This window comes from Peromyscus eremicus, chromosome 6, assembly GCF_949786415.1.
Source record: "Peromyscus eremicus chromosome 6, PerEre_H2_v1, whole genome shotgun sequence".
Lineage (NCBI taxonomy): Eukaryota > Metazoa > Chordata > Mammalia > Rodentia > Cricetidae > Peromyscus > Peromyscus eremicus.
In genome coordinates, this window is record NC_081421.1 from 64,490,971 (window position 1) to 64,509,111 (window position 18,141).

At 45.5% G+C, this 18,141-nt stretch overlaps 2 protein-coding genes across 3 annotated transcripts in view; one reads left to right on the top strand and one right to left on the bottom strand.

Annotated features, from left to right (window-relative positions):
* The window catches only part of Nup210l (nucleoporin 210 like), a 101,493-nt gene extending 93,048 nt beyond the window's left edge, over positions 1-8,445 (top strand). For both annotated transcript variants that reach the window (XM_059265748.1, XM_059265747.1), the window contains 6 exons: positions 466-615; positions 2,279-2,526; positions 5,794-5,992; positions 7,161-7,265; positions 8,043-8,117; positions 8,202-8,445. In XM_059265748.1, the coding sequence (XP_059121731.1) occupies positions 466-615; positions 2,279-2,526; positions 5,794-5,992; positions 7,161-7,265; positions 8,043-8,117; positions 8,202-8,302 (878 nt within the window). In that variant the 3' untranslated portion in view covers positions 8,303-8,445. The remainder of the gene's footprint in view (positions 1-465; positions 616-2,278; positions 2,527-5,793; positions 5,993-7,160; positions 7,266-8,042; positions 8,118-8,201) is intronic.
* Positions 8,446-8,973: 528 nt separating this feature from the next.
* Positions 8,974-10,194, bottom strand: Rps27 (ribosomal protein S27). The gene is made up of 4 exons (XM_059264812.1): positions 10,105-10,194; positions 9,686-9,794; positions 9,367-9,477; positions 8,974-9,056 (listed from the first exon to the last, which is right to left on the bottom strand). The coding sequence occupies exons 1-4, from the start codon at positions 10,108-10,110 to the stop codon at positions 9,028-9,030; spliced, it is 255 nt and encodes an 84-aa protein (XP_059120795.1). The 5' UTR covers positions 10,111-10,194; the 3' UTR covers positions 8,974-9,027.
* Positions 10,195-18,141: the final 7,947 nt, after the last annotated feature.

Genomic DNA, 18,141 nt, shown 5'->3' on the forward strand with positions numbered 1-18,141 from the left:
CAAATGGTTGTGAGCTACTCAGTGCAGGTACTGGGAACTGAACTCAGGTCCTCTGTAGCTAGTCTTTCTCTGTCCTGCCAGCCAGGTCCCAAATCAGAACACAGAGACCTTTTATTACTTATGAAAGCTAGGCTGATAACTTAGGCTTGTTTTTAGCTAGCTCTATAACTTAAATTAATCCATTTCTATTAATTTATGTACTGCCTCGAGGCTCATGGCTTTTTACATCTCATCTCCTACATGTTATACTTCGAGTCTCCACGCTTCTTCCCAGCATCCTCTCTGCCCTGAAAACCTGCCTCGCTATTGGCCATGTGTACATCTTCACAGTGTACGAAAACATTATTCCACAACAGCCCTCTGTAGGAACAAGTGCTCTAAAGCACTGAGTCAAAGCTCCGGTCCCCATAATTTTTCCTTCTACAAATCCATGTTGGAAACACTTATTAACTTTTCTCTTCTTAGGATCCTGTACCCCAAGTCAGGCGTCCGCTGTTACAAAAGTTCTTCTCCCCGAGACGCTCCTGCTGTGCCACGTACAGTTCAGCAATACTTTACTAGACATTCCAGCAAGTAAAGTCTTCCACATCCATTCGGAGTTCAGCATGGAGAGAGGTAGGACCCAGCAGCTCAGTGGCTTCCTTTGGCCCCGTTTCTACAGCCGCCACCCTCCTGTTGAACTTGGCGTTCTCTCTACCTCTGGAGCCTCTCTTGACCTGTTTAACAAAGGGTTGTGTTTTCTGTTTTGGGGGTATCATGTATCCCTGGCCGACCTCAAACAGGAATGACCTTGAATTGATGTCTCCACCTCCGGCGAGCTAGGATTGCAAGCTGTGTCACATGTCCAGTGTATCCGCTGTGGATCAGTCTTGGAGCTCTGTGCATGCTCCGCAAACTCCACACCAACTGAGCTGTATCTCTTGTTCAACTCACTTTTACCACATGCCACCTAGAACGTGCTGCTTTCCTATCATTTACCGTTTTATTTTTTGCTCCTGTTTTATGAAAGGTTGGATTGTGTCTCGTTTTTTTTTTTGTCTTGGGTTTTTTTTGTTTTGTTTTTTGGAGAAAGGGTCTCAATATGTAGCCCTGGATGGCCTGGAACTCACTGAGACCAAGCTGACCTCAACCTCGGAGATCCACTTGCTTTTTCTACCTGAGTGCTGGGACTGTAGGCATATACCATTATGCCCAGGCTTATTCTTTTATCTCCAACATGTAGAATAGTTTTGAATATTCCAAATGTCATTAACAAGTAATAGTATAACATTCAGCTGCCTTGACATAAATGAACTAACATAAAATAAGAGGATTCTGCTAGGCTTTGTGGCATAAACCTGTAATCCTAATACTTGGAAGGCTGAGGCAGGAGGATCATAAAGTCAAGGCCTGCCTAGTCTACAACATGAGTTCAAGTTGATCTGGGAAATCTAGTGAGACTGTGTTCAAAATAAAAAGTAAAAAGAAGGCCAGGATGCTCAGTGGGAGAGTGATCACCTGGCATGTGGTAAGCATTTGTTCAAATATTGCAAACAAAATGGGGGGGGGAGAATGAGGAGGCATAAGCAGGATAATGCTACACCTCTTGAGCTCTGAATCGAGGCCTCTCAGCTTGAATGGCATGGGTAATGAACAAGCACTGAAGAAAGGTTCAGTCAGACACTAAAGTTGGGCACTTTAGAAAGTTCCAGAACAATTGGCCGGGCAGTAGTGGCACACGCCTTTAATCCCAGCACTCGGGAGGCAGAGCCAGGCAGATCTCTGTGAGTTCGAGGCCAGCCTGGTCTACAGAGTGAGTTCCAGGAAAGGCACAAAGCTACAGAGAAACCCTGTCTCGAAAAACCAAAAAAAGTTCCAGAACAAGATGCAGATGGAATGGCACTTGCACTCCAGGGCAGGGCACCAGACCAGCAACCAACGGGAGCCTAGGGGAAGAGGCCTTCCATAAAGGGGTGTCAGAACCACACTCCAAAAGGTTTGTTTTGTTTAAAAAGGTTTTATATTCATTTTGCTCCTCAGCACTTCTCACCTGCTTGGACCACACTACTTAATATTCACTCAGTGTTGACTTTCTGGGAACAGCACCGTTGAGTCCAGCTGTGGCTCCCCCTGGACTTTTTTTTCCCTTTCCTTTGCTATTTTTTCCATAATGGTCAATAGTATACCCTTACTAAATGCTCAAAACTGAGTTCAATTTTTTCTTCCCAACCTAACCTGGTTATCTCAATGGAGCCTCTGAACCTTCTTGTTGTCTTTCCTTTTGTTTTGTTTTTTCCAGGGGTCTATGTCTGCCTAATCAAGGCTCGACAGAAGTCAGAGGAGTTGCGCCAAGTCCTCAGTGTGGCAGACACCTCAGTCTACGGGTGGGCAACTCTGGTCAGTGAACGAAGCAAGAACGGAATGCAAAGAATCCTCATTCCTTTCATCCCTGGCTTTTACATGAACCAGTCAGAGTTGGTTCTTAGCCACAAGGACACCGGAGAGCTGAGAGTCTTGGGAGTGGAAAGAGTTCTTGAGAGCCTAGAGGTAGAGATAATGTCTGAGGCCCAGCAATACTGGGGATGGGGAATTAGGTTTTGTCATTTTTTTTTTCCCAACAGATTCTTATTAGGCTGGCTGTGAACTCCCTACATAGTCAAGACTGGCCTCGAACTTCTGATCCTCCTGCCTCTACCTTCCAAGTGCTGCAATTAAGAAGTGTGCCGCATGTGGGGCTTTATGCAGTGATGGGAACTCAACCCTGGACCGTGTGCATGCAGCAAGCACAAGTGAACATCCCTGGTCCTCTGTTTTGCTTTTAAGACACAGTGTAGCCGGGCGGTGGTGGCCCACGCCTGTAATCCTAGCACTTGGGAGGCAGAGGCAGGCAGATCTCTGTGAGTTCCAGGCCAGCCTGGGCTACAGAGCTACTCCAGGACAGGCTCCAAAGCTACAGAGAAACCCTGTCTCAAAAAAACCAAACCAAACCAAACCAAAAAAAAAAAAAGACACAGTGTAACTCCGGCCAGGCGGTGGTGGCCCACACCTTTAATCCCAGCACTCCAGGCCAATCTCTGTGCATTTGAGGCCAGCCTGGTCTACAGAGCGAGTTCCAGGACAGGTACCAAAACAACAGAGAAACCCTGTCTCGAATAAAACCAAAAAAAGAAAAAAAGAAGAAAAAAAAAGACACAGTGTAACTCAGGCTACCTTCAAGCTGGGTACCACCTTGAATTCCAGACCTCATCTCTACCTTCCAAACTCGGGGATTACTGGACATGTACTACCCTGATTGACTGAGACAAGGGATTTGAAAAAGATTTTTCATTCTCATTCCAAGGGTAAAAATGTTACTAGGTAACCTAATTAAAGTTACTCTGGGGGCTGGAGAGACGGCTCAGCAGTTCAGAGCACAGGTTGTTGCAGATCTGCGTTCGATTTCTAGAACCTACATCAAAAGGCTCACAATCTCCTGTAATGCCAGCTCCAGGGAACATGATGCCGCCTTCTGGTGCCTGTGGGCCCTAGCATGCATGTGTACATGAACACATACAGACCTTTTAAATTACCACTGGAAAATATTTAAAATACTTTGAGGTGAATTTTTATTTTTAATCGTACATGTCTCTGTGTGTGGGTGCACATGCTCTTAACCTCTTCAGCCAGTTCTCCAGCCAACCACTGGAGTCCTATATTAAATGATGAACTCTCCTCATCACAAGACAGGGCACAAGTTTGTCAGTCATTGTTACTTTTATTTTTTAACATTTTTGTGGTTTTTTTTTTTTTTTTTCTCGAGACAGAGTTTCTCTTTGTAGCTTCGTGCCTTTCCTGGATCTCGGCTCTGTAGCCCAGGCTGGCCTGGAGCTCACAGAGATCCGCCTGCCTCTGCCTCCCTAGTGCTGGGATTAAAGACATGCGCCACCATTGCCAGGCCATTTTTGTGATTTTTTATGTTCATTGGTGTTTTGCCTACATGTATATCTGTGTGAGAATGTCAGAACCCCTGGAATTGGAGTTACAGTTGTGAGTTGCCATTTGGATGCTGGGAATTGAACCCTGATCCTCTAGAAGAGCAGCCAGTGCTCTTAACCGCTCAGCCACCTCTCCCACCCCATAAATGCTACTTTTAAACAATCTTTTAGACTTCCAGTCTAAAGGCAGGTATGGTATCATGAGCCTATAATCCAGCACTCAAGAGGCTAAAACAGGCCTGCTAGGAGTTCCAGACCAGCCTGGGTTCCACAATGAGACCAACTCCAAAAACCATTCCCACTTATGTAGTACTTGCCTAGCACCACTCTACCTAGTATCACATTTCTAATCCTAGTACTCAGAAGTAGAGGAAGAATCACAAGTAGTCACCCCTACCTTCAAAGTAAATCCAAAGCCAGGCTTTAAGACTTTAGCTCACATTATTTTAATCTTTTGTATGCACACAAGTGTGGAGGCCAGAGGTTTTCCTCAATTGCACACCACCTTTTTTCTGGTTTTGGTTTTTCCAGACAGGGTTTGTGTATCCCTCCTGGCTGTCCTCAAACTCAGAGGTCTCCCTGCCTCTGCCTCCCAAGTGCTGGGATTAAAGGGGTGAGCTCCCATTCCTAGCTCACCACCTTTTAAGACAAGAATTCACTGTGGAGGCTGGCCTGGAACTCACACATGCACCACCATGCATGTGTGGAGACCAGAAGAGGGCTCTGGCTGTCCTTCTCCACTCATCTCCAGCCATCTTTTTCTTTGGAATCACCTTTTGTTTGCTGCTGCGTCCATGCCACACAGCACACATGGAGGTCAGAGAACTTGTAGGAGTCATTTTTCTTTTTGTCATGTGAGTCCCTAACTCATGTTGTCAGGTTTAGCAACAGGCAACTTGACCTGAGCCATCCCACAGGTCCACCACCTCATCTTTACCTTAGCCATCCCACAGGTCCACCACGTCTTTGAAGCTGGCATTTTCTTGACTAAGCTAGAAATGAGCAAGCCCCAGAAAAACCTGTCTCTGTATCCCTCAGAGCCAGGGTTACTGATATACATGGGATTGTTTGTTACCTAGGTGTCCTCATAATTGTACAACAGGGACTCTTAACCACTGGAGCCTTCTCTCCAGCCTTCACTTTTTTTTTTTTTTTTTTTTTGAGACAGATCTAAGTAGTTCTGGAGCTTGCTACATAGGCCAGGCTGGCTTCAAACTCAGACACCCTCCTGCCTCTGCCTCCTGAGTGCTGGGATTAAAGGCGTGCAATGCATTAAAACACCTGGCCACCTTGCTCTTTGATATAGCCTCACTGAACCCTGGAGCCTGCCTCAGGATCCTGTCTGTGCCCCTGAGCTGAACACAGGCATACAGTCAGCTTTTATTTCAAGGCAGGGCTTCTCTGCATAGCATTGGCTATGTAGACTAGGCTAGCCTTGAATTTGAGATCCGCCTGCCTGTTAGGATTAAAGCATGCACCACTATGACCAGCTTTTTAAATGAGTGCTGGAGATTAAACACATATCTTTTTTTGGGGGGTGGGGGGTGGGGGTGGTTCAAGACAGGGTTTCTCTGTGTAGCTTTGGAGCCTGTCCTGGAACTCACTCTGTAGCCCAGGCTAGCCTCAGACTCACAAAGATCTGCCTGGCTCTGCCTCCCAAGTGCTGAGATTAAAGGCGTGCGCCACCACCGCCCAGCTAAACACCTATCTTCATGCTTGCAAAGCAAGGACTCTTCTGTCCCTTTTTAATGCATCTGAAGTGGTGAAAAAGCTGATGATTTCAGCTGGCTAGCTGGAAATTTTTGTACTAATTCAAACATTGCTTTCTCTTCTCCCCAAGGTCTTTTCCAGCGCCCCATTTCTAGTGGTCTCTGGCCACAGGCACTCCACCTTCATGACAGGCCTGGTTACCTACCTAGTAAGAGTAGTCAACTTCACTGCCTTCCAGATGTCATCACCTGTATTCATTAATGTTTCCTGCACACTCACCAGTCAGCATGAGGCTGTGGTAGTCAGAGCCCAGGATGTATCTGGTTCAGGTGAGCACTGGGGACTATTTCTAATCTCCCTGGGGAAGGAATCTATTAGTCACAACGAACCATTTTTCTTTTGTCTGAGTTTTGCCCAGCCTGGATCTTGCTATGTAGACCAGGCTGGCCTGGAACTTACTGCCTCTAGCTCCCTAGTCTACACCCAGTCATCTTTTTTCAGTATTAGGTAGACCAGGATGGCCTTGAACTCCATATGTAGCGATTTCATCTCCCCATCTCATGCACCACCATACCTTCCCAGCACTTGTGAAGGAGAGGCAGGCCATCTCTTGTGTTCCAGGGCAGCCTTGTCTACAGAGAAACGAAGAAGGTGGAGAGAGACAGGGACACACGACACAGACACCCTGCCAAACTCAAGTGTTAGATCACAATATATAGTCAGAACACATGGGCACAGGCAAATGCTCCAAGTAATACTGTGCCCCAATTTTATTTGGACCCTGATCTGGGAAATATTTACATAAACAGCAGTATGTGACCAGAGAAACTGTAGTGGGTTTTGTTGTTCATGTGAGGGTGTATACACTAAGTGGGTATATGCGTGCAAACTGAAGTAGTCACCTTCGGTGCCATTCCCCAGGAACCATCAACCTGTTCTCACTGGCCTGGAGGTGAGTAGGCTAGGGTGGCTGGCCAGGCACCTTGCCTCTGCCTCCCCAGCAAGAGGATCACAAGTAGGTATACAACCCACATAGGCCTGTGTGTATACAAAACTCAGGTCTTAGCTGGGTGGTGGTAGCATACGCCTTGAAGCAGAGGCAGGCACAGAAACCCTGTTCCCCATGCTTGACCAAACACTTTACCTCAGCTATCTTCCCACCTCACAGTACCTTCAGGATAGAAATAACATGCAGGATTATGCTAAGAGGGAACTGTGGGCCTCTGAAACAATGTAAGAACCAAATATGCTTACAAACAAGGGGCCAAGTATGGTGGCATTTTCTTTTAATGCCAGTACTCAGGAAAGAGGCAAGCAGCCGAGTTCAAGCTCTGGCTAAAGGTCTAATTCAGGTGGTACATGCATAGTGTGCATGAAGCCCTGAGTTCAATGCCTAGCACCCCATAGAACTGGACATAATGCTGTTTCTGCGTTACGATTAAAGCCACCATCTACTCTGAATTAATATAACGATCCCATCCCGTTATGGCAATGCAGATCACTGTGAAGGTCCAGGTGTCTTCAGGAATCTTGTTGGTTCTTACCAAATCCTCCTGTTTACCCTCTTCACTGTGCTGGCATCAACTGCTTTCATCTTCCTAGGTAAGGAGTCTGCATGGTAGACTTTTGTCTCTCACAAACCAAGGACGAAACGTAGTTGACAATGAGTGAGCCTAGAAGATTAAAGGTCAACTGGCAGGCATGGTGGCCCACACGTTTAATCTCAGCACTTGGGAGACAGGCAGGCAACCTGGTCTATGAAGCAAGTTCCAACACAGCCAGGGTTGTGTTTCATAGAGAAACCAGGTCTCAAAAAACCAAACCAAAAGAGATCACTACTGCCTACACATGTACTTTTAGCCCAAAGTGGAAAGAAAAATATCTCTAAGATGTATATCTCTGTACCTCGCCATTATAGTCAACTGGAGAGAGGCGATTCCAGGACCCACAATTATCAAAACTTAAAGCACTCAAGAGCATTCTCACTTCTAGACATCTGCTCATATAGCTTAAATCATTTCTAGGTTACTTCTGATACCTACAGCATATGCTACAAATATGCTATACTTGTGTTGTACTGGTTAGGGAGGTGTTTTTTGAAGGAAGACTAACTGGAAACATGACTTGTATACTAACACTTAAATCTCATTTGATTTATTTGCTTCGGTTAGGAAGGGAGCACAAACATGCCCTGACTCAAGTGTAGAAGTCAGAGACAACAGTGGAGGATCTGGGGACTTAGACAAGCTTGTCAAGTGTCTCTGCTGGCTCAATCAGCTCGCCGGCCCTTAAATCTCATTTTTGAATGGACTTTAATCTTCAAGGCCTTCCTGCAATCAAAATCACATAAACCTTTTTTGTGGCGTTTCCTTTTTCCAGCATACAATGCGTTCCTCAACAAGATACAGACTATTCCAGTTGTTTATGTACCAACTATAGGAACACCTCAGCCAGGTAAAGAACCACTGCCCTTATCTTTCGGGAGTTCAGATATATGTGCTTCACTTACTTGCCTTCCTTAACTCCCTTCTCTTCCAGCCTCTTACACAGCCACATGTTCTCCCCCTCACTTCCTGAGCCCACAGCCACCACTCGTACAGAGTCGGCTGCAACATTGGTTGTGGAGTATAAAGCACTAATATGGGTACATCCCCTTCCACTGTAGAGGAATGGAGGAGATACCTCATCCTGCAGAAGCCCAGTGGCACTCTCTACACTAAGCCTCCATAACAAGTTTTCTATGAAATGTAAATAAAGGATCTTACGTGGTTTATTCAAAGTCTTATGTTGTAAAGGTTAAGTTTCTGTTCCTAGCACCATATAAATTGATATGGTGGTGCACACCTACAATGCCATCACTTGGGAGGTATCCCCTGCTACATGGACTAAGTATGTAAGACCCTGTCTAAACAACACCCAACACACACAAGAACAGTAATCCTGGCTGCTCTGAACTTGCCTGCTTCTGCTTCTTCCAAGTGCTGGGATTAAAGTAGTGTGTACCACCACTCCCTGAATGATAACAGTCCCACACCTTTGTATGACACAATACTTCCTGTTAAAAACTAGTGTTTCCCCTAAAATAGTGAATACCAGAAAGACATTAGGAGAATACAAAGCCCAATTAATTATACAGTATCACCAGCTTTAAACCATAGTCTAAGATTTGCCCAGTGAACCTAGAGACAAATACCCAAAATGAACTCTTGGGTATTTGGCCACTTACTTGACCCAAAAGGACCACTCTTCTGGTTGCCCTGAGATACTTGAGGCATCAACTTCCTACCAGTTAAACAAGACAAACACTATATATCCAAAATGTGTTTATTGGGATGGTTCCCACTCATCTTGAATCAGGTGCTTTTCAGTGCTGCTTCCTCCTGAAGGAGCATCCTGGAAGAAAAAGGTCCAAAGTATTGCTTAATCAGCCTGCACAGCCTGCCACTGACCCTGCTCCATCTGCAGAATGCTAAATCTGTTCTCAATCCCATTAGCTACTTCCAATTATATACATCCCTTCCACCAAGTCCTATCATCTGGAGCCAAATGGAACCCTTTTAACAAACCAGCCCACCCCAGCTTTAAGCAACAGTATCTACTCTAACAAGAATACAGCTTGCTTTACTAGCCTGGAGGTTTGCATTCTACACGATCTGTCACCACAGGATCCAAGGGCCAAAAGCCCAACATTAAGACCACTTACCTTCTGTCAGCCTTGCTTTTCCGCCTGTGGGCTGACAAAGGACAGTGGAGCAGCCAACACACAAGACTACCGTTTGTGCATGGCTAAAGACCGTGGTGATCTTATAGCATCCTGAAAAAGACATCAACAAAATGTTAACTTCTTTCACTTTTCTCCAAGTTACCATCCCCTTACCGCATCCTAACAAAAACTGTACCATCCCTCTCACTAATTCAAACAATCATTCTAGGACGTAGTTCCGTGTCTTACTTTCGAATTCTGAGAAAATATCAAGTTACAAGTACTAATTTTTCCCCGCTCCGGCAAACCACTTCCTCACCTGGGCATTTCACGTCCATAAAGTAGGAATTGGGGCTCTGCACCAGGCGCTTTTTCTTGTGTTTCCTCTTCTCCTCTTCTGGAGAGGGATGAAGGAGATCCTTTGCGAGCTACGAGGGGCAGAAATGCAGAGATTTAGAAGCTAACGGTGAAAGGCGATAACGGAAGACAGTCCCCACTGTCACACACCGAAGAGAACTCGCCCCTCGCCGCCCCTGGGTTCTGCGTAGCTGGGCCGCCATCTTATCTCCTCTCGGCTCCCATCTACGCGGGCGGCCCGTGGGCCGCCGCGGTCCTGGAATTACGGTCCTGAGATAAGCGGAGCGTAAATGTGGACCCGCTACGATCTGCAATTAGCGCGAGAGGGGAGTGCAGACACAAGAGCGAGTTCTCTGCCGAAACCTGGACCAAGGAACTCACAGGCATGTTCTCGTAGGGAGGTCGTCACCGCCGGAAAGGAGCGAAAGCGGAAATCCTGTTCCTTATATCCGGTATGGTACAGGAAGTGACGAGCGCGTGTTATTCTGCCATCTTGGGAAGGTCTTGCTTGCCGTTCGAATGAGCCGTGGACTGCCATTTTCAGAAGGTCCGTAAAGGCTCCTCGTGTCACGGGTGCATAACCATGGTGAGAGAGTTAGCTTCTATTTTGAGTTCAGAGTTCTGCCGCTGTCAAAAGAAAAATGGACAGTTTAAAAGTTCCCTGCTATACTTTGACAGCTGGAGTGTAATGGGAACAGCAGAGGTGAACACCGGCGAGGAGCTTTATCCAGGACTTTTTCGTTTACTGATTTTTCTTTACGATTTTGCAATTGGCTTAATTTACCCTGATTAACAAGCAATTCTAGATATAATACATCTTAAATAAAATATTTTTTTCGAGTTGGGGATGTACTACGTTAGTAGACTGCTTCCTTAGCATGCACAAAGCCCTGGATTTAATCCCCAGCATTTTGTAAACCGGCAGGGGCAGGCAGGGCAGGGCGTAGTGGTAGTGTCAGTGGCTCAAGGCTGTAATCGCAGAACTTCGAAGACGAGAGGATAAGAAATTCAAAATCATCCTGGGATCCATAGCAAATCAAATTTGAGGTCAAGTGTGGACTACAGGAGGAGAAAAAAAAAGTCCCGTTCATATTTGCTCCACTGCAACTAACCCTATTGTTTACCATTATTATTTTGTTGTTGTTGTTGTTTTCCAGTGCTAAGGATAGAACCTCATTTTGTATTTTTCCAATCCTTCCCTTTGAAGAAGAATAAAATCTAATATTCATATAGCTCTTGACGCGTGCGTTTTGTTTTTTTTTTTTAAAGATTTATTTATTATGTACACAATATTCTGTTTTGCATGTATTCCTGCAAGCCAGAAGAGGGAGCCAGATCTTATTGCAGATGGTTGTGAGCCACCATGTGGGTGCTGGGAATTGAACTCAGGACCTCTGGAAGAACAGCCAGTGCTCTTAACCTCTGAGCCATCTCTCCAGCCCCGACGCGTGCGTTTTTTAACATGCTAATTAAGGCCACACGTGATTGGTCATGTCTTTTATCACTGCACTCTCCGAGGCAGAATCTGGAGGGCACTGTGAGTTCCAGGACAGCCAGAACTACATAGAGAGATTATGACTCTAAAAACCAAATCAAAGTAAAACAAGTATGCTAATAAACTCTGAAGCTACTGTTACTATTACCACATTGAACAGATTCGTGTGTCGCTTAGAGAAGTTAAATTGTCCAAACCAGGCATGGTGGCACCTTTATTCCCAGCACTTGGGAGGCAAAGACGGGTGGACTGTGAATTCTAGTGTCCCAAAATAAATAAATAAATAAATTGCCCAAGCTTAGGCCAGGTGGTGGTGGCACACGCCCTTAATCCCAGCACTCAGGAACCAGAGACGGGCAGATGTCTGTGAGTTCGAGGCCAGCCTGGTCTACAGAGCTAGTTCTAAGACAGCCAGGGATACATAAAGAAACCCTGTCTTAGCCTGGTGGTGGCAGTGGTGGCGGTGGCGGCGGCAGTGCACGCCTTTACTCGGGAGGCAGAGCCAGGTGAATCTCTGTGAGTTCAAGGCCAGCCTGGTCTACAGCTGGAGAGCCAGGACAGGCACCAAAACTACACAGAAAAACCCTGTCTCAAAAAACCAAAAAACAAAGAACAAAAAAAAACCAAAAAACCTCTGTCTTAAAAAAAAAAAAAAAAAAAAATTGTCCAAGCTTGAATGAACGAGTCTCTCTTCATATGTGTATGTACTGGTTGAGCAAAATGATTTTGGGGTTTGGCATATTTGTAATATATATCGAAGATATCTTGGGAAATAGGTTCCAGGTCTAAGAATGAAATTTATTCCTTTCTTATCCACCTAATACTGAAAATAATTCCCTACAATATTTGTAGTGTATCTGCAGTTTGTGAACTATCGTGTGAGCAGAAGTAGGATTTTTTTTTTTTTTTTCTGAGACAGGGTTTCTCTGTGTAGCTGTCCTGAAACTCACTCTATAGAACAGGTGGGCCTTGAACTTACAGAGTTGAGTTCTGCCTGCGTCTGCTGGGATTGAAAGGCATTTGCCACCACTAATAGACTTTTTTGTTTGTTTTTAAAACAGTATCTCCACCAGATGGTGGTGGCCACACATTTAATCCCAGCACTAGGGAGGCAACGGTGAGCGATCTCTGAGTTTGAGGCCAGCCTGGGCTACAGAGAAAGTTACAGAATAGTCAGATCTACACAGAGAAAACCTGTCTTGAAAAACAAATGGGGGGGGGGAGGCTGACCTCCCAATCTTCCCGCCTCCACCCTGAAAGTGCTCAGGTTGCAAGCATGTTGTGATATGTAGTGTGTGCGCTCTGGGGAGGGTGCAGTCTTAGGAATCTAAACCAGGGCTTTGTCCTTTGTAGGCAACACTCTAAGCCAATGGTCTCAAAGCCAGTGGTCTCAACATTCCTAATGTTTCAACCCTTGAATACAGTTCCTCATGTTGTGGTGACCCCCAGCCATGAAATTATTTCATTGCTACGTCATAATTGTAATTTTGCTACTGTTATGAATTGGTTGTGAGCCTAGCCTTTAACAGCTGAGCCATCTCTCCAGTCCCTGTTATGAATTGTAGTGTAAATATCTGTGTTTTCCAATGGTCTAAGGCAACCCCTGTGAAAGGGTCATTCTACTCCTCAATGGGGTTGTGACCCACAGGTTGAGAACCTGTGTTCTACACTGAGCTCCATCATTAGCCCTTAGTATTCTGTTTTGCATTTGTAATATATTTCTTCAGCCAAGAATTCTTCTCTACTAGATGTTTGCACATTGTCCTTCAGATTTCAGCCTAAATGTCATTCCCTCCAAAATTACTCTGTTCTGGGAATAATACGCTGAAACCAGTTCTCACTGATTCCCAAGACTAGGTTTTTGCCAAACTCATACTCAGTGATACTACTTCAGTATCAGCCATGATGAGAAGACTATGCACATCACAGAGATTGACAAGAACTACAAGCACAGGGCTTTCCTTTGGAGAATTGGTTGTTCAACCTTGTCAACACACTCCCAATGGGAATTCAGGGACCTCGCTTCATCCTTTTCCATCAGGAGTCACAAAGCCATTTGGTCATATTTGTTCCTCCATTAAATCAGCAAGTAGACTGTAAAGATTCTTATTTTTGTCACATTAAAAAAATTATGTGTATATGCCCATGTGGGGCACATGCGTGTAGCTGTTGGAAGGGGCCAGAAGCATCTGATTTCCCTGGAGCCGAGTTACAGCTGGTCGTAAATTCCCAACAAGGGTGCTGGGAGCCAAACTCAGGTCCTCTGCAGGAGCAGTCTCAGCTCTCAACTGCTGAGCCCTCTCTCCAGCCCCAACAAGTAGACTCTCCAAACCTTTGCTCAGGTCCAGGAGGAGGATACTCTGCTCGTCATCTGTCCTTCCTGCTCCTTCTCTGGGCAGCGGTGCTGCAAAGAGTGACATCTTCAAGCCGGGCGGTGGTGGCGCACGCCTTTAATCCCAGCACTCGGGAGGCAGAGCCAGGCGGATCTCTGTGAGTTCGAGGCCAGCCTGGTCTACAGAGTGAGTTCCAGGAAAGGCACAAAGCTACACAAAGAAACCCTGTCTCGAAAAACAAAACAAACAAGAAACAAAACAAACAAACAAATGAAAGAGTAGACATCTTCAGACGCCAGGAATGTAGCTCAGTGGGTCGAAGTCTTCCCTAGCGTGTGAGGCCATGGGTTAGAGCCCCAGCATTGAACAAAAATAAGAAAATAAAAAAATGAATAAAATAAACTAAGTCCAGAAAGAGCCCAGCACAACTGAAGGGGTAAAAGCCATCCTTGCTGAAGCCTTGAGAGCTAAGGAGAGGATGTGATGAGATGAAGTTGCAGTGAAATATACCAGCTAAAGTAAGTACCAGAGAAGTGAGCAAAGAGAACACATTGCTTGGAATTAAAAGCCCAGACACAAGAGAAAAATAGAATTCATGAGCTTTATCAGGACCATCCATGAGAAGTAAAGAGTGATTTATTTATTTACTTATTTATTTTTAACTTTTTATGACATTTTATTTTGTGTATGTGTGAGAGAGAGAAAGGGGGAGCCCTAAGAAGATAACTTTAGGGAGTGAGTTCACTCCTCCACCATGTAAGTCCTGGGTATTGAACTTAGGTCATTAGGCTTGGTGGCAAGCCCCCTTATCCCACTCACTGAGTCATGTTACCAGCTTCTCACTCTAACTCCTCCCTCTCTCTCCCTCCCTAGCTCTCTCATTTTTTGGGGGGTGGGGTGGGGTAGGGATCTTTATACAGAGCCCTGACTATCTTGAAACTCACTATGTAGACCAGGCTGGCCTCAAACTCACAGAGATCCACCAGTCTCTGCCTCCTGAGTGCTGGAATCAAAGACGCCCAGCACCAGCTTCTCTTTTTAAAATCTATGTTCATATCTGTCCATAATACATTCTGGTTACACTACACCACCTTCTCTCCAGAAAGATGTCCTCACAACCAGCTCCCATCCAACTGTCAAGTCTTGGTCTTGTTTTGTGATCAAGTTTCACCAAGGCTGCCACCAGGGGCACGACTGTCCACTGGCTCAGGTAACTCATCAGTGGCTGCACCACTAAAGACAATGATACTTTCTCTCCCCAGGAGCCATCAGCTGCCAATACCTATCTGTCAAGGGGCTGGCCCTTCTCTCTGGGCTTACCTGACCTCCATCTATGACTGGATGTTGACAGGTCCAGTGCTGTTACTTATTATTTATTTGAGATAGGCTCTCTCTCTATGTATCTCTGGCTGGCCTGGAACTTGTTATGTAGGCCAGGCTGGCCTTGAACCCACAGGGATCCTTCTGCCTCTTGCCTCTGGAGTGCTGGCTGTCAGGTCCAAAAGACACTCCCAATTCCCCAACCTCCAAAAGGCAGGCCAAATATCCAGAAATGAGCTCAACCTGGACTATAGGAGGATTTCCGGTGGTTTGATAAAAACCAGCATTCCTCAGGAACTTGTGAAACTGGTTCCCATCTACCAAAAGGAGTCATTTCCCTTACCTGTGGCAGAAGGGACTTATGGCTACCTGTCGTGTCTTATCAGTATGTCAGCTCCTGCTGGCCTCCAGGCTCCCTCAGTATCACAAGGACCTGTTACACACTTCAGAGTCCATGCTAGCATCCCAGCCTTCTCACCTCCTCTATCCTAAACTCTCCAGCTCCTGGACTCCCCTCACCCAGCTGCTCACCCTCCTAACCTGGCTGTTCTCACTCTGTTCTCCCGATGTGTTGCTCCTGCTTCTCTTACTATATCTTCTCTGTTCTCTGTCTCCTGCTATTCTCCCTGTTCTCGAAGACAGCCCTGGCCATGTTCAGTCCTTGTCTTTCTCTGCTCTGACTCTTCCAGATACCCCTGGCTCTCCTCTCTCACAATAAAAACCTTCCCCTTAGCCGGGCACTCAGGAGGCAGAGACAGGTGGATCTCTGAGTTCAAGGCCAGCCTGGTCTACAGACGAGTTCCAAGACAGCCAGGGCTACACAGAGAAATCCTGTCTCAAAAACAAAAATAAAAAAACCTTCCCCTTAACTATACCATGGGTCAGTCATGTCGTCAGTTTATACGCTGGGTTTCAAGGTACGCACTACCACTCTCCACCCCGCCTCCATCCGTTCTAGTTTGCTTTCTGTTCTGTGATAAACATTTTTATCACAAACTTGGTGAAAAATGGGTTTATTTGGCGAGTAGGTTATAGTCCATTGTTGAGGGAGTAGAGGCAGAAGGGTTGAAGCAGAAACCAAGGAAGACCACTGCCTGACTTCTGGGCCTACATTCAGCTCTCTTTCTCATACAGCAGCCCTACTCGTCCAGAGATGGTACCTCCCACAGAGCTGGGCCCTCTGACCTCAATTAGCAACCAGGAAAACGCTTGGGGCTGAAGAGAGATGGCTCTGAGGTTGAGAGCACTGGCTGCTCTTTCAGAGAACCAGGAGTTTGATGCCCAGCACCTTACATGGTGGCTAACCACCATGGAGGCTCAAAACAGTCGGTAACCCCAGTTTCAGAAGATCCAAAACCACCTTCTGGCCTCCCTAGGGCACCTGGCATGCATATGGTATACACGCACGCATGCAAGAGCGAAATATCCACAGACATAAAGATAAATGAATCTGTGTAGAGATAGGAAGACCCTATCTAAAAAAATAGAAAAAGAAATGAAAATGCCCCCACTGATAAGACCACAGGCCAATCTGATGGAAGCAATTCCTCAATTAAGGTTGCCTCATTCCAGCTGTGTCAAGTTGGCAACTAAGATCAGCCATCACTTGACCGGGTGGTGGTGGTGCACGCCTTTAATCCCAGCACTCGGGAGGCAGAGGCAGGTGGATCTCTGTGAGTTCGAGGCCAGCCTAGTCTACAGAGCGAGTTTCAGGACAGACTCCAAAGCTACACAGAGAAACCCTATCTCAGAAAAACAAACAAACAAAAAGATTAGCTATCACAAGGTCTCATGTAGTCCTGGCTAGCCTGACCTCAGACTTGCAGTGATCATCTAGCTTCTGTCTCCTGTGTGCTGGGATTGCAAGTCTATGGCACCATACCTAGACTTTAGAGTGGTTAAAAGGACGGAATTGGTCAGTGAGGAAAACCAGGAAAGGGTCAAGGTCTGTGCTACAACCTGAAATGTAATGAGCTGTGAGAGAATGGGCAGAAGGGAGTTGAAGCCCATAATACAATACAGCTCAGTAGTAAAATACTTTGCCTAGCATGTACAAGGCTCTGGATTTGACCAATCCCTAGCATCATTAAGAAAAAAAAATAGGAGATATCGTAGAATATTTTAAGATATGTCATTCAAGGCCAGCCTGGGCTACAGAGTGAGTTCCAAGACAGGCTCCAAAGCTACACAGAGAACCCCTGTCTCGAAAAACAAAAACAAAAACAACAAAAAAGATGTGTCACATTTGTTTAATGATGCAAAGATGTGTTGCATCTTTTATGTTGCATTTGTTTAACTCTGTGAAGCTATGTTACTTTGCCTGTCTAAAACACCTGGTGGTCTAATAAAGAACTGGCCAATAGCAAGGCAGAAGAAAGGATAGGCAGGGCTGGCAGGCAGAGAGAATAAATAGAAGAAGAAAGATCTAGGAGAGAAGGAGGAGGACCCCAGGGGCCAGCCACCCAGCTACACAGCAAGACACAAAAAGAGTAAGAAGTAAAGAAAGGTATATAGGATAAAGATAAAAGCCCAGAGGCTTTAAAAGGTAGACAGGATAATTTAAGAAAAGCTGGCAAGAAACAAGCCAAGCTAAGGCCTGGCATTTATAATTAAGAATACACCTCTGTGTGTGATTTATTTGAGAGCTGGGTGGTGGGCCCCCCAAAAGAGCAAAGAACAAAGAGTTAAAAAACATAACCAACATCAAGGAGGGGCTGGAGAGAGGACTCAGTGATTAAGAGCACTGGTTGCTCTTCCAGTGGACCTAGTTTTGATTCCCATCACCCACATGTCAGCTAACAATTATCTGTGACTCCAAGATTTTGCACCCTCACACAGACATACATGCAGGCAAAACACCAAAAATAAAATAAATATGCACATAAAAATAAATAATTTTTAAAAATGGTGGGAGTGGGATATTGAACTAGGCACAGTGGTACATGTACATGACTATAGGTAAAGATTTTGAGGAGGCTGATGATCATATGATTCCACAATTTTTTTTTTGATTCCACAAATTTGAGACTGGCCTGGGCAACACAGAGAGACCTTGCCTCAATAAAGTGGGCTGATGAGATGGCTCTGGGTAGATTGCTGGGACATCGTGCAGCGTGTCCTCTGACCTCTACATTTTCACCATGGCATGTGTGTGCCTACACAAATCTAAATGGAATAAATGAATAAATGAATAAAATAAACTGACTAGTTAGTTGTGTGTGATGGCCAATATGGACTGTCAGTTTGGCAGGATCCAGAATCACCTAGGAG